At 40.2% G+C, this 16,709-nt stretch overlaps 1 protein-coding gene across 1 annotated transcript in view; it reads left to right on the forward strand.

Annotated features, from left to right (window-relative positions):
- Positions 1 to 16,709, forward strand: part of FARSB (phenylalanyl-tRNA synthetase subunit beta) — a 67,118-nt gene that overhangs the window by 57 nt on the left and 50,352 nt on the right. The window contains exons 2-6 of the mRNA XM_007464336.1: positions 2,351 to 2,368; positions 6,425 to 6,480; positions 9,958 to 10,112; positions 11,936 to 12,005; positions 12,594 to 12,709. Of these exons, the coding sequence (XP_007464398.1) occupies positions 2,351 to 2,368; positions 6,425 to 6,480; positions 9,958 to 10,112; positions 11,936 to 12,005; positions 12,594 to 12,709 (415 nt within the window). The remainder of the gene's footprint in view (positions 1 to 2,350; positions 2,369 to 6,424; positions 6,481 to 9,957; positions 10,113 to 11,935; positions 12,006 to 12,593; positions 12,710 to 16,709) is intronic.

A 16,709-nucleotide genomic window follows, 5' to 3' on the forward strand; every position in this document is an offset into this window, starting at 1 on the left:
GTCCCACAGCCTGGGCTGTGCGCCTCTCCTCAGAGGCTGGGATCCCCTGCAAAAAGGCATCGTGGCAACGTTCATGCTGACCCGCAGGTTTTGGCCTTGGGCGTTCGAGTTCTAGATAGAGAGGGCCTAAAGTCCCCGGCGGCCCTGCTGGGCCGATGTAGCCTCTGGGGACCGGTGTCTCCGCGGGTGCCATTGCATCACCGGCACCGGCACGTGCTGGGCTCACTGTGTCATTCATTCAGCGATATCGAGCTTCTGCTGCGTGTCTGATGCCAGGGGATAGAGTAGGAATGAAGCTCCGGGTTGCCTCCCGAGTGTAGTTCATTAAGTGCAATAAGAAGAGCGCTGTGGGAACTCCATTTGTGAGCAACAGGGTGTGTGTGTGGGGGGGGAGGGCGGCCTTCTTTCCTAGTTTTACTTTTATTTACGTTTACTGAGCGCCTGTTATGTGCCAGGCACTGTTCTAAGTACTTTGGGAACACAGCGGTGCACAGGGTACATAAGGTCCACGTTCACATTCTGATGAAGCAGGCAAATAATAAAACCAGCATATTAATAAGATGATTTCGGATAATGTTAAGTGCTAGCAGGGAAACAAAAAAGATATTGTGCTAAGAACAACATTAGATAGGGTGGTAACGTGGGCTGAGCCCAGAGTGACAAGGAGTCTTTACTTGGTGGGCTTAGTTTTCAGGCTACGCTTCATCTCTTCAGTTTTAAAAACACTACCATTTAAAAAAAAGGGAGAAATATTAAGTACGATTATCAGTTACCCTATACATGTAGCAGTTGAAGTGACATCTGCCATGCCCCATATCATCAGCTTGTGTGACAGCAGTGATAATTGGTTTGTGAGAGCTGTTTTTGGTTTTAGGGCTCAATATAACAGAGGCCTAGTCGATTTAACAGATCCTGCTTCCTACAGTAAGCTATTACTGTGAAAATAAAACTAGCTTTTTAAAACGTTTCTTAAGGTGCATTTTTATATACTATGTGCAGTTGACCCTTGAACAATCCAGGTTTGAACTGGGTGGGTCCATTTATAGAAGGAATTATTTTCAACAGTAAATACTAAGGTACTGCATAATCCATGGTTGTTGAATCCTCCCATGCGGAACCCAGGAGGGCCACCTGTAAGTTACAGAGATTATGGACTTGGTGGAGGACTGGGAACCCCCTGATCCCTGCCTTGTTCAAGGGCCAGTTGTATTCTTAAAGTGTTATCCTCCCTAGGGTTCTGCCCTAAGTCCCTGAAAATAGAGGTAATACTCTTGTCCTCTAAACAGGGCTCTGATTCCCTATACTTTTTATTTCATACTATGCTTTTTTATATTTCTTATCCATCCTTCTAAACCATATTCTCACTAATTGTGTATGATATACTTGAATTACACAAGATGGTGTGTAGCAAATATTTGTTCAGTACATCTATGATCAGTTCCCACCTGTGTATCCATATCTGGGAAAGTAAGAAATAAGTCAGGTTTTAAAAAATGATGATTTATAACCTGTTTACTGTCATCTGATGTTTTAATATATTCTCTAGATGCCTCCTCCCCTTCTTTTCCATATTGAGAGAGATCAGGTAAGCTTGATTATCCATAATTATCTGTGGACTACTGACTCATTAAAATTTCAGTCAGGAAGATTGATGTTGAGGTGTACTTCAGATGGGTCAGAAATAATACTTACCATTAGTTTATATTTCACACGTTCTTTCTTGAAATCTTTTAAATGTAAATTAGGTTGAGGTCAAAGTTGGAAAAACATGTTTGGCAAAGTATCTCGTTTGCAAGCAGTGTGGATCCGCCTTGTTTCTTGCCCCCTCCCCCCTTTTCTGTCTTCCTCTTTTTTTCTTGTTTTCAGGTAATGTCTCATTCACTCTTTTCTATCCCCATTCCCTCTTTTGTTTTCATTCCCTCTAGGGCTTTCTTTTTGTCTGTGCTAAATTCCATTGTGTCATCAGTCAGTGCCTTTCACCACTTATTTGCTTATCAAAGATAAGCAAAGGATATTTTTCAGGCTGCTTTTATTCTGTTCATTTTGCTCCTCTGGGGCAGTTTTGTCTCCTTAGTCTACCTTTTTTATCGCCTTTCTGCTCAGACGTTTCCGCTTGCCACTCGTTTTTTTGTTAACTGGTTTGTTTTCACTGTTCTTCAATTCTGGCCCTGTTCTGCCTTGGTGTAATTGCTGGCAATGCGGCCAGAGCCACCTGTGTATATCATGAACCTTGAAGATGTAGTTACTTAGGTGTGTCATTTTGTTAGAGTGAATCATTAATCACGATTTCATTGTTGATTCGTGCATGAAATACAGCTGAAAGGAATAAAACCAATTGTATGATAATTAGGACTCAGTAGAGGATTCAGTGTATTTTAATGATTCTGCACAATTTGGTAAGTAACCATTTAGTTATCTATTACTGCATAATTAATTACCCCCAAATTTAGCAGCTTAAAACAACAGTCATTTGTTATATGTTTCTGAGGCTCAAGGTTTGGGAAGTGGCTTAGCTGGGTGGTTCTGACTCTCACCTGGTTGTAGTAAAAGTGTCAGGACTCTAGTCATCTCAAGGCCTAACTGGGGCTGGAGAGTCCAATTCCAGGTTCACTCAAGTGCTTGTTGGCCGACTTCAGTTCCTGGCTGATTTTTGTTCATAGATTTCAGTGCCTCCCACCTGGACCTCCCCACAGGACTGCTTGCAACATGGCGGCTTGTTTGTCCCAGAGTGAGAGGTCCAAGAGAGCAGGTAGTTGAGAGAGCGCTCAAGATAGAAGCCACAGTTTTTACTAAATCTAGTAAGGGATACACCATCCCTTGTCATATTCTCTAGGTCACACAGACCAATTCTGGCACCGTGTGGGTAGAGAGTACAAAGGTGTGAATACCAGGAGGCAGGTGTTCTTGGAGGCCATCTTGGGGACTGACTGCTGCAGTCTGCCCTCTGGCCCCCTGTGATTCATGTTCCTCCCACATGCCACATACACGCCCTCCCAAGGCCCCCGGAAGTGTCATCCCATTACAGAAGCAGCTCAGAAACCAGAGTCTCATCAGCTAAATTGGGTCCAGTTGTGGATGGGGCTCTTCGGGTGTAGTTCCTTAAGTAGAGCTGCTTGAGTAGAATTACTCTTGGCCTGAGAGACTAAAGAGACAGGTTATCTGCCCCACCTGCACCTAACATACAGTGGTGGCACAGGCATAGGACATTCTTCTTCAAATGGGGAAAATGGGAGACACAAAGGAGTTATTAGTCTATGGCAGTTCTGAAGCTGAGCTGGCAAGTGTTGCATGTTCTTGGTCAGATCTCCAGGCCTGGGATCACTGTCCATGGTTCTGTAATTTCTAGGCTCTTGGTTCCACTCTCTGGGTGATCCTCATTATTTTATTTTTTGGTGAAAGAAAGCACGTGCTTTACAGCTGATTAGTTTTCTTGGTCTGCTTCCCACTGATAGAATTTTTGGGGCTCAGAGACTTCATTTTGTCCCGTCTCTGTCCTTTTCAGCTCCAGCTTGCTATGTTTCTGTATATGTTTTTTGTTGTTGTTGTTAAACTTTGTGGGTCTTTGGTCAGTTTTGCTGGTTTCCACTTCATTAGTCAAAAGACACACCACCCACAGATATCTGAAATAAGCTGTTTTGTACCTTGGGCTTTTGCTGATACAGTGCTCTTAGTTAAGCTCAGCTATGTGACCGAATAAATTTGTGAGGCACACCCTTATTTATATGTAGTGCCTTTTGTCTGAATGAATAGTGCCTTTGATTTTACTGCGTCTTTAAGATTTTACAATCATGTCCTTGATTCATCTTTCGACCACGTTTCCCTGGAAATGCTCTGGATTTGCTCTTTGATCAGAAGTCATTTTTTTTAACATCTTTATTGGAGTATAATTGCTTTACAATGGTGTGTTAGTTTCTGCTTTATAACAAAGTGCATCAGCTATACGTATACATATATCCCCATATCTCTTCCCTCTTGCGTCTCCCTCCCACCCCCCCATCCCACCCCTCTAGGTGGTCACAAAGCACGGAGCTGATCTCCCTGTGCTATGCGGCTGCTTCCCACTAGCTATCTGTTTTACATTTGGTAGTGTATATATGTCCATGCCACTCTCTCACTTTGTCCCAGCTTACCCTCCCCCCCATATCCTGAAGTCCATTACCTACATCTGCCTCTTTATTCGTGTCCTCCCCCTAGGTTCTACAGAACCATTTCTTTTTTTTTTACATCTGGGGAGGCTGAGGATTCTTAAAACCATCAGGTCCTGGCTCCTTTTTGTTTAATAGTCTTTCCTTTAGTTTATCTCTTCTCTCACAGTCTAAACCAGGCGACACTTTCAGCACTGGTTGGAAAGGTTAGTTAAGTCACCTGGTTGAGTAGGTACCTTTTCTCCAGTCCCCATAACTGTAGGCAGCAGTGTTGCTAAACTTTGCCTCTACATAAAAAGGATACCCCTTCTGTCAGTTTCCAGTAACACTTCCTCACTTTCCTTCATATCCTCACCTGCATCCTTATCAGAGACTGAGGCTTCTGTTAACAGCTTTGTCAAGGCACTTTAGGTTTTCATTTACACTCTCAAAGCCCACCTCCTCCTGATTCCAAAGCCTTCCCCGTGTTTTTCTGTGTTTTGTTATGGCAGCACTCTACGTCCAGGGACTGAAGTCTGTGTTAGTTATCTGTTGCTACATAACAAATTACTGCAGTACTTAGGAGGGTAAAACAACAAGCCTTTATCATTTCACACAGTTTTTGAGAGAGGAATTGAGGGAGGAGTGGCATAGCTGGGTGATCTGGCCCTGGGTCTTCCGCCAGGTTGCAGTCAAGCTGTCATGTCAGCTGGGCCTGCAGTCATCTCAAGGCTTGGTTGGGCTGGAGTTTGCTTCCCAGCTCACTCATGTGGTTGGTTGAGATGTGAACGGTGTGAGTACCAGGAGGCAGGGGTCATGGGAGCCTCTGTTATTTCCTGCCCTAATGATACCCATTCACCCGCACTGGGTGATACCCATTCACCCGCACCGGGGACCTGGGAGCCATTGCACACATCTCCTGCTCACTCACTGTCCCCACCTCCCAGTCAGTCCTTGAGCCTTACAGATTCTGCCCCTGACATTTCGCACATTCTTCCTTCTCCCTCAAACTCACTGCTGGCTGCTTTAACCAAGTCCTCACTGTCTTGCTTGTCTGTGGCAGTAGATTCTCTGCTCCAGTTTGTCCACCACCATTCTTTAAAATGCAGGTCTAATCATGCTATTATCCAGCTGGAAATCCTTTAGTGTAACTCCCCGTTGCCTCAGGCAGGACAGAGGGCAAATCCCTTGGCATCTTGAGCTGACTTCTTTCTCCTTTTTTCATCATATCTCTTCCTGACATGAACCTCACGCTTCATTCATATGGAATGTCCCAAATTTGCCATGCGGTTGTCTCATTCCCCACAGTCCCTGCCTAATGAATTCATCCTTTCTGTGAAGCCTTCGCTGACTGTCAGTGGAGTTGATTGCTTCCTTTGTGCCAACTCGATACCTCGCACTTACCATAACTGTATTTACACATCTGGTTTACTAGAGTAGGGCGTAGTTAAGGCGAGAATTGTATTTTATTTATCTCTGTAGCCCTGGCACCTAGTACAGTGCCGACACATAGTAGGTGCTCAGTAAATGTTTGTTAAATTGAAGTTCAATGTCAGGAACAGGAATCTTAAGATCAGCTTCTTACTAGAATATACTAGTAATGATGGTTTGTGTTCAGTTTTTGGTAACAAGGAAACCCTGACAGTGCTGTATCAGGTGGCAAAGCAAAGTAGGATATAACTTAAAAATAAGGAAGAGAACTATTAGTTATTGCAGACCTACTATGTTTCAGGGCACTATGCCAGGCCCATTATCTGCATGAATTCATTTAAGTCTTTCCAACAGTTGCATGCTACAAATAAGTGGCTGTAAAATGCTACTTTATGGATGAGGCATAGGAATCAGAAAGTTTACATGAAGTGCCAAGCTCTCAACTGGTAAGTGGAACAGTCAGAATTCGAACTTGGATGGATCTGGCTCCAAAGCCAACTGTCAGGCCACCTCAGAGAATTTTAAATGATGGGATTTATATGACATTATTCCTTTATGTTGGATCTGTGATTTGGAGCCTACTTTACATTGGATCCCTGCTTAGCAAGTTTTTTTCTTCCAAGTAAGTGTAAACTCCCTAGTGCAGGTAACCTAATTCTGTAGCTGATATTAGATGAATCATCCCTTTTTAAAATAGTTTTGGTTTTCTTAAAAAATGTTTTTTGATCAAGCTTTTTTTGTTTTTAAATGGAGATATCTGATGCCTGATATTTAGTATGCTTGGTATAAGATGATTTAAAAAATGCAGTTTCTATGCTATTTTCATTTGTACTGAACAGATTAAAATTAGCAATCTCTTTTTTTCCTAGCTGACGAAGAATTTGATGAACTATGTTTTGAATTTGGTCTGGAACTTGATGAAATTGTATGTATTGGATATTTATTTCTCTAATATTTTGTGTATACGTTCATTATATTTTATCTTTGTTACCTTACGGTTAGACTAAATGGAACATTTGTGGGCCATGGTGCTTTCTGTGTTAAGGGGCTAAGCTCTGGTTCTAAGAGTGTTACTTTGTGTAAAATCTCAAAAGGGGTTCATGCCTTATTCTGATACAGTACCCTCAAGTCATCAGGCTAGTGCTGTGGAGGTGGATAGACCCTCTCAGGTAAACCCAGAATGGAAGCAGTCTCCCGGGCAATGAGGTGCCATCTGCAGATAACCGGATGGAAGGGGTCCACGAGTAGTGGAAACTTTGCTTCAGCCGGACTTGCTGTCTCCTTGGCCTCTGGCTCCCCCTCCTTCACTTCCTCTGTGTCCCACCCCAGCTTCCTCCGTGCCTATTTAACCAACGTTAATTCATTCTTCATTTATTACTCTATACATTGATCATGTAAAATGATCTCCTACTTTTTGAAGAATTGCTTGTAAAAATGATTTTGAAACATTTTCCTGGTCTTTTGATTATATAATGATTAAAATGTTGAAAAAATAGCTATATTTACCAAATATATTATTAATAATGATAATGTACTAGAGACACTGTACTTGTAACTAAAAAGATAATTTAATATGTCTCTGGTAATTAGTATTATTTTTTACCCCAAGGCTTCTTGATCTGTTCAGTGTTTTATAACACAATAAGGTTAAAAAAAACCTTAGACTGACAAAAACCTATATTGTTCTGCCTTGTTTTTCCTGTTACTTCTTAACTAATGTTGCAGAAAGTTTTTTTTATATTATTGAGCATCCATATGCTTAAGAAGTCAGCTGAGATCTCTGTAGTTTATATTAAATTGTTATTAATTTTATTAGAACTCAAAATTGTGCTTGAGGCTCTGTGATATCTAAGAGCATTGTACTGGATATCAGAAAAATGGAGTAATAGTTCGAACTATTACTAGCTGTGGAACCATGGACAATTACATTGCCTCTCTGGGCCTCCTTTTCATCTGTGAAATAAGAGGTTTGCATTGTATGATCCCTGTAGATCCCTCTGGCTCTGAAATTTCGTGGTCATTGATTGCTATGACATTTTTGTTAGCATTGACAAACCCAGTCTTCACATATGATCTTTTTTTTTTTTTTTTTTTTTTTTTCCTGAAAACGTTTAGCTCAGAGCAGACACACCTGATGGTACCCATCACTGCAGCACAACAGCAAGAGTTGTTCTCACTCTGTTATGAAATAATAAATCCATTGGTTAAAAGGCTGCATTTTTTCAAAAGAGATTACACTTCACATTAGAATTTGGTATTGCTTTATAAGCATATGGGCATAGCAATTGGAAAAGTGACTTGATTTTTTTTTTTTTTTTTTTTGCTATCCGCGGGCCTCTCACCGTCGTGGCCTCTCCCTTCGTGGAGCACAGGCTCCGGATGCACAGGCTCAGCAGCCATGCCTCACCGGCCCAGGCTCTCCGTGGCACGTGGGATCTTCCCGGACCGGGGCACGAACCCGTGTCCCCTGCATCGGCAGGCGGACTCCCAACCACTGCGCCACCAGGGAAGCCCCACATGTGATCTTTGTATGAACTAAGATACTGAAAATGGAAGAAGGCTTAGGCAGCTGTGTCTTTTTTGCAAAGGAATTAGGCCATTTTTTTGTTTGGATGCCCTCTTTTCTCAAGTTACCACATTTTCTTCCCTTCTTTATATGGGTCCCACGTGAAATCCAGCACCCGCATGAGGTGACTTATCTTTCTTCACTAAAACGTTAGCAGTTTTATTGACCCCTTTAATTGAACTCTGTTTAAATTCTGATTTCTCCTCCTGCCTCTTCTCATATCCTCCCCCATCCCCCCATTTCTTTTCTCCTCTCCTGCTCCCTCCTCTTCCTCCTCTTCGTCCTCTTCTTTTTTTATTTTTAAATTTTCCCTAATTTAAAAAATTTGCCTCCTGAGTTTGAGATGGCCAGTGGAGGTGTTCCTTGGAGCCCATAGTCAGTGAGCGCCGTGAGCCCTGTGCAGTCCCAGCATCATATGGACTCTGTGATTCCTCAGGTGTGGCTCAGGCACGTAGTGCTTGTTGACAGGAAGTGAATTCTTCTGCATGCTGTGCAAGTGTAGACTATAATTCTTTGGGCAATAATTTGAACTGCTTATATTTTGGTAGTGGGAGAGGGAGAGCATCATGTAAAACAAAAATCACATATTTTGATAGGAATTCATCAGTTATTTTAGCAGGTTATTGGTGGTAAAAATAGCAGGAGTTCCAGTTAAGTGGGGATTCCAGATAATTAGTGGGTAACATTAACAGTTGGAATATGGCTTTTAAGCATTTTGATTGAAAATTTCTTCAGAACATACAGTTCCCTGCTGGAGTAAACATAGAGAACAGAATTTAACTTCTTGGCAATGGTTGTTTTTAAGAAAATCTCTGTAGTGTGGTTATTGAGATAGTCTAAGCTTTTTGCCACTGCATTAAAAATTATTCTAGTGGTATTTTTCTCTCTTTTTCCTCTTGTTTGCTTTCATTCTTGCTGCTCTGTACCTTTTACTGTCATTAGATTGCTTCCCATCATACCTATAATCCCTTCTAATTTACACCAAGCTTCTGATGATCTCTTCAAATGTGTTTTTTTTTTTAATATTCATTCATTTATTTGGCTGCGCTGATGGTCTTAGTTGCGGTATGTGGAATCTTTAGTTGTGACATGAGGGATCTAGTTCCCTGTGCAGGGATCGAACCCGGGCCCCCTGCATTGGGAGCATGGAGTCTTAGCCACTGGACCACCAGGGAGGTCCCCTCTTCAAATGTTTTTGCGTGTTTTTATAGTATTACTCTCATTCTCCTGTTGCTTGTAGGCTTGGGTGCCCATAGGATTTAGCTTTTTAGAGTCATTATCTTATACAAAGTTGCATATCTTTTCATCATTTTTTTCTTTTTTTTGTTTGGCCGCGAGCTGTGGCTTGTGGGATCTTAGTTTCCTGACCAGGGATCGAACCCAGGCCCTCGGCAGTGAAAGCGCAGAGTCCTAACCACTGGACCTTCAGGCAGTTCCCAACATAGCTTTTATTTGGTGAATTCTCTTTACTTTGTCTCATTGACACTTTTGTTGTTATTGCCCTATGTTCTTTTTGGTGTTTTCATTTTCTATTTAGATCAAGGATGGGCAAACTTTTTCTGCCAGATAGCAAGCTTTTGAAGGCTGTATAGTCTCTGTCACAATTCAGCTGTTGCAGTTTGTAAATAACAATAGGTAAAAATAGGCTTGGCTATGTTTCAGTAACACTTTATTTACAAAAATAGGTGGCAGGCATGATTTGGCCCACTCCTTGCTTTAGATGGATTTCTGCTGCTCTGGAAGAACATGAATAATGCAGTTACTACTTTATAGGGCTACTTTTTCAAAAGAATTTGGATTTATTTAGTTTTATTTTAATTTTTGGGTTTGTTTTAGACATCTGAGAAGGAAATTATAAGTAAGGAACAAGGTAATGAAAAGGCACAGGGGGCCTCTGATGTTGTTCTCTACAAAATTGATGTCCCTGCCAATAGATATGATCTCCTATGTCTGGAAGGATTGGTTCGAGGACTTCAGGTCTTCAAAGAAAGGTAAGGGAATATGTTCATTAAATACCTGGCTAAGCTGGGTTTCTTTTTTCTTTGCCTCTCATTATCAGCAACCCTGTTTAAGTTTCTAGAAAAAAACTTGTTGGACAGGTACACAGCTTTAGGTCTGCATAGAGGGATGATTGGAGCCTTTAGATTGTAGCCGTTTGAAAATTTGCCTGAATATTGAGTCATAGCCTTTCATTTTGGGAGCGTATTTTAAAGCTGGAGTGGTTAATGATTTTATAGCATCTTAAAAACTTTTTAATGGGTTCATGTAAGTTCTTTAGTAATCCAACTGGAGTAGATAGTTTGTTGGCTTTGTTAAAGGCTGGGAGAAAAGTAGAGGTGGCACAACTATATGCTGTTTTCTTAAGAATTCTGAGGAAGCTTGGGAATGGAGCCTCCTAACTGGAAAACTGAAGATCTTATGATGGCTGTGGGCAAGTTAATTGACTTTTCTAGTTTCAGTCTCCTAATTTATAATGAAGAATATTTTTAAGTCCTCTTTCAGCTCTTCATGTAATACATATAGAAAATGATGAACGTATGAAGTGAAAAAGAGGTGAAACAGTAAAGCTATCAAAAATAATTATTTTTGGTTTTGATTACTTATTCATTATCTAGTCAGTTGCAAAAGAGTAAGAGCCTCAGGCTGATGGGCTAGACTCTGGAACTGTGTGGCCTTCGGATGAGTGGTGGGTGCTGGTGAAATGATGATAATTAGGCATTTGGTTAATGTGGTTAAAATGTGGGGGTTGACCCAGGTGCTTCTCTGCATGACAATCAGATGTTTATATTTTAGGATCAGGGATAAGCCCTTACAGTGTGCTTCCCAAACCTGTCCGATATGTATTTCTGTTTTTAATAGGCACTTCGTATGATTTTTATGATGAGACTGAATTAGGAAAGTGACTTAAAACCTTTGCTACTCAAAGTGTGGTCCATGGGCCAGCATCATCTGTAACACCTGGGAGTTTGTTAGAACTGCAGAATTTCAGCCTCTGCCCAAGACCTATTGAATCAGAATATGTGGTTTAACAAATACCCCAGTTGACTGTAGGCACGTTGAGGTTTGAAAAGCACTGACTTAAAACAGTAGTTCCCACCCTCTTCTGATGATAACAGTTACCTGGACTGTGCCTTCAGAATGTACTGTTTACCAGACCTTTCCCTTGAATATCCTGATTCGTTAGGTCCGGATGGGACCAGGCCATCTGTATTTGTTATAAGCCCTGTTTTTCTTAGAAGCTCAAACTCTCAAGGTTGGAATAAAACTTCAAGGTGATTTAATCCAGCCCCTCAGCTGATGCTTAAATGCCCCCTATACAGTCGCTTAGTTAAAGGTTTTCTAGCCTCTGCCGAGACTCCAGTGATAGGACACGCATTACCACGAGGCATCCTAGCCCATTTTTGTTTTATTTTTTTTAATAGATTTATGTTATTTATTTATTACCCGTGCTGTGCGAGGGCTTTCTCTACTTGCCATGAGCAGGGGCTGCTTTTCGTTGTGGTGCGTGGGCTTCTCATCGCGGTGGTTTCTCTTATTGCGGAGCGCGGGCTCTAGGCACGCGGGCTCAGTAGTTGTGGCGGATTCTTAACCACTGCGCCAGCAGGGAAACCCCTAGCCCATTTATAGACATCTAGAAATGTTAGAAAGTTTATTAGGTTTTGGGTTTTTTTTTAATACTCAACCCAAATTTGATTTGCTGTAACTTTAACCCATTGTCCTAGTTCTGTTCATTTTGTATACTTTCTATACACAGAATAAATTAGTTTATCGAATGTTTTGGTTAATAATGAGCAAGTCTGTTTTAATATTTTAGGATAAAGGCTCCAGTGTATAAACGGGTAGTGCCTAATGGAGAAATCCAGAAATTGATCATCACAGAAGAGGTAATAAGGATCCATTCTTATTTTTCTTTTAAAAACATCTCTTTTGTGTACATCTCTGTAAGGTGGGACAAAGGTGACCCTTCTGCCAAATGTAGTTTTCTTTGATCACTTGCTAAAATGGATGTATATTTAGCCTCTAGCTCTTAAAAATTGTCATTTCGTTTTTTTACCAAGAAGTGAAAGGGAACACAGCATTTGTTTTCCGTGAATAATTTTGGAAAATAACATCCAAATGTTTGCTTAAAATACATTTGAGATATACTTGTTTAAATTGTGGTATATTAATAAAATTTAGAAAAAGTCTTTTGGGGAAAGGCTATTTTGGTAGAAATACTAACTACGAGTAAACTACTTAAGGGTTAATTTTTTTCTCAGTAATTCAGTAAATTTTCGGAGATCTTGCTGAAATGTAAATTGCATGAGGACAGTGACTTTGTCTCTTATCACCGCTATATCTTACTGTTGATTGAATGAATGAATGTACACTTGTTTGAATGAAAATTTGTGACAGCTAACTTTCTATTACAAGATGATATTACAAAGAAAAGCCTTAATATTTACCATCTCTAATGATATAACAAATTTCAGACAGCTAAAATACGCCCGTACGCTGTTGCAGCAGTTCTCCGAAACATAAAGTTTACTAAAGATCGATATGACAGCTTCATTGAACTTCAGGAGAAGTTACATCAGAACATTTGCAGGTTTGTGGTCACATCTTCTTTCTTCCTCGCCTCCTGCTCTCCTTCCTCCCTCCTGTCCCTCCTCCTTGCCTCCCCTTCCCTTTTCTCTTCTCTTTTCCCCGCTCTTTTCTTTCTTCCTCCACTGTAGACTTTTTTCACAGCATTTCTAAATTAATCATATGTGGGAGTAACAGGAGTTTAAAGTTAACTAAATTTAAATGTAAATAAGTTTAAATTTCACCGAACAGCTCTTTGTTACTGCTTATAGATAGTGTATCCATAGAGAAATAAGAGATATATTTTGAGTACTATATAGAGAAGAAATATCTAGTCCTAGACATTTTCTTGGTTTTTGTTTTTTGGTTCAAATCATTAACAGTGGGGCCTCCCTGGTGGCGCAGTGGTTGGGAGTCCGCCTGCCGATGCGGGGGATACGGGTTCGTGCCCCGGTCCGGGAGGATCCCGCATGCCGCGGAGCGGCTGGGTCCGTGAGCCATGGCCGCTGAGCTTGCGCGTCCGGCAACGGGAAAGGCCACGACAGTGAGAGGCCCACATATCGCAAAAAAAAAAAAAAATCATTAAAAGGGGATTATACTACTAAATATTAAACCATGGAAATTTGAACTATGACTTATTTTAAAAATAGACAAAAGTTTTTGGCTTGATCTCTTTTTTTTTTTTTTTTTTGCCGTACGTGGGCCTCTCACTGCTGTGGCCTCTCCCGTTGCGGAGCACAGGCTCCGGACGCGCAGGCTCAGCGGCCATGGCTCACGGGCCCAGCCGCTCCGCAGCATGTGGGATCTTCCCGGACCAGGGCACGAACCCGTGTCCCTTGCATCGGCAGGTGGACTTACAACTACTGCGCCACCAGGGAAGCCCTGATCTCATATTTTGAGTGAATATAATTATAAATTGACAGGTGAAACTTGAGACTTTCACATAACTGAATTTTCTTATTCTGTCATTGGCATTGCTATACGTCATTTCCCATAGAGCTCCCTTTAGTGTGGCGATCTTCAAACCTATATAATTGCTGAACTCCTAAAGGTCGAGGAAGGTAACAGTGGGAGTACTTGAGCTAATTTCAGTATTTCAAAAATCCTAATAGAAAATATATATTTACTGATGATAAGAAATGTCAGCCTTTAGCTAACATACCAAGTTTTTGTGTGTTGGTACTAAAATATATAAGCATAAGTTATCTCATGCTAGTCAAAGATATGATTAACAGTTATATATGTCTTGAGTAAAAATGGAAAAAATAATTTTTATATTTTAGTAATTGCAGTAGTTGCAATTTGGTAAACTTTGGAAACTAGAAGAGGCTTTTGTGTAAGGGTGGTCTAGAGACAGGGTTGGGGGAACCTTGGGCATTTTCTTCTGGTGTGAAAAATTAAAAAAATAAAATACCTGTGGTTAAGCTCACGAGGTTTCTTTTTCTTGAAACATTTTTGCATACATTGTAGAAGATACTTTTTCTCAGATTCTGAATAACATTTATTCCAAGTTCTTTTATAAAAATAATCTATTTGTCATCTTGCAGATATGTTATTCTTGAGCTAAACAATAAGAATTTAAATATAGTTTCAAAATATAGGACAAGATAGAGGATTTCTGACAAGCACCGATATAGCTAGGAAGTGCTTGAGCCCAGTTATCTGTTCTAGTCATTTGAAGAATCTAATTTTTATCTATATTGGAAGGCATTTCCTTAATTCGACTTTAAGCTCTGTTTTATGCAGTATCTCTGGAAATCATGAGCTTTTTCTAAGGGGAGAATAAATCACATCCTAATACTCTGGTGTGCCAGAGTCAGTAAATCCTAATTTGCGTTTTTCAAGAGATATATTTATTTCATTTAAATTATAAAATTTACTGGCTTAAAAGTTGTTTATGATCTTCCCTTATTATCCTTTAATATCTGTAGTATCTGTATCAGTATCACCTCTTTCATTCCTGTCTTCTCTCTTTTTTCCCCTTGATCAGTGTAGCTAGAGATCAGTGTACACATCAGTTGCTTCAGTGAGTATCATTGTGTATCAGTTTTCAGAGAACCAGCTTTTGCTTTCATTGACTTTTCTCTGCTTTTTTCCTCTATTTTCCTGTTTTCATTGATCATGCAGTGTTCTCTCTAGGGCTAGTTAGTCCTTACTACTGAGGCAAGACTTTGTTCCTATATATCCATTGCCATATGAAGAGTGAGGTTTTCAGTCTGTGTAAGCACTGTTGCCTTGGATGGTTCTTTCTCTGGCCTTGGCTGGTTTCCTCACATGCACACACTGATTAATACTCAGCTGAATTCTTGCAGGGGCCCCTCTGCAGATACCAGAGTTCTCGTCTGAGTAGCTCTGTCCTCCCCAGTGCTCTGTGCGGTAAACTCTGGCTGTCGTGATCTCCCTAGACTCTCAGCTGTGTCTCTTCAACTTAGGAAGTCCACTGGGCTCTAGCCAGACCCCGTTTCCTGCCCTGTGGCTTGAAACCCTTCCAGGCAGTCAGCTGGGCAGTCGTAGGGCTCACCTTATCTGTTTCTTGTCTGTCATCTGCCCTTCATAGCCTGATCTCCAGTGCCAGCCATGGAAACTGTTGTCTTATATGTTTTGCCTTTTTTGTGATTGTATCAGGCAAGAGAGTAAATCTAGTCTTTGTTACTCCATCTTGGCTGGAAGGGTCCAGTGAACTTTTACTTCAGTTACTTTATTGTTCATCTCTATAGAATCTGTTTGGTTCCTTTTTAAAAAGTTGCTTTTTTTTTTTTTTGGCTGTTATTTCCCCATCTGTTAATTACGTGTATATTTTCCACATAATTCTTGAATGCTTTTTGTAGTGGCTTTTTTTTTGTAGTAGTAGTAGTAACATTTTTAAAAATCTGTGTGGTGACTTGAAAATCTGGGTCATCCTAGCATTGGTTTTTATGGGTGGTTCGTGTGGAGTATGTCATGTTTCTCTGTTTTCATATGCACGGCTCTTTGATTGCACACAGAATATTTTGTTATGTAAGAGGCTCTTATCTTGCTCTTTTTCTCTGAGAAGTGGTTTCTGTTGCAGGCAAAGCGTCTTGCATACTTAGCCTGACTCACACTCGAAACATTTGGCTAGATGAGACCTCTGCCATTGGCAGCAGCAGAATTTTCTGCCCAGGTTTTTGAGCTGCTGCTTTTCACAGCGAGACTTTAATAAAATTTCTGCCAGAAGAATAGGTAAAATCTTGATTTTTGACTATTTTTTGTTTTCATATCTTTTAATATTTGGGATATTAATCCTTTTTCTGTACCTACGTTGTAGACCTTTTCTCTCAGTGTGTCTTTTGACTTTTGGGGTCTTTTGGTTGTATAAAGTTTACAGTTTGGATATAGTCAAGTTTGTCAGTCTTCCTATATGACTTTTATGTTTTGTGTCTTAAGAAGGCATATTCTACTCCACAGTTCTAAGCATTGTTCTCCTATATTTTCTTTGAATAATTTTTATGGTTCCGTGTGTGTGTGTGTGTGTGTTTGCCTTTTGTTTTTCAAAATGCATAGCTCTTTGATTAATCCGGAATTTGTTTTTTGTGATTGAAGTTGAAATTTAGTGACATTTTGAGTTGCTGTTTCAGGATTAAGAAACCAATATTAATGTCCAAGAAAACATGGACTTTCTTACCTATGAATTTGTCAATTATTAATTTATCTAAACTTACTGAACCATGTATATTTCTACCTATGCTAGTATATAAACATGTAACTCATTGAGTAAAGTAACACTTCCTTTAGGCTTGTCAACAACTCTGTTCAATTTACCCATATTTATTAAAGTTCTAGTCACCTGTCTTGGAGTTTGGCGAAAAAAAAATTTTTTTTAATTAATTTTATTCAGTATAGTTGGTTTACAATGTTGTGTTAATTTGAGGTTGACCAAAATTTGTTTCTTACAAATTTTAAAAACTATGTCATGGTTCATGTAATATGGACTTTAACACATTCCTTGATTACTAATGATTTTATCCATTTGATTTTTTTTTTTTTTTTTTTTTTTGGTCCGGGGG

This window comes from Lipotes vexillifer, unplaced genomic scaffold (assembly GCF_000442215.2).
Source record: "Lipotes vexillifer unplaced genomic scaffold, Lipotes_vexillifer_v1.1 scaffold782, whole genome shotgun sequence".
Classification (NCBI taxonomy): domain Eukaryota; kingdom Metazoa; phylum Chordata; class Mammalia; order Artiodactyla; family Lipotidae; genus Lipotes; species Lipotes vexillifer.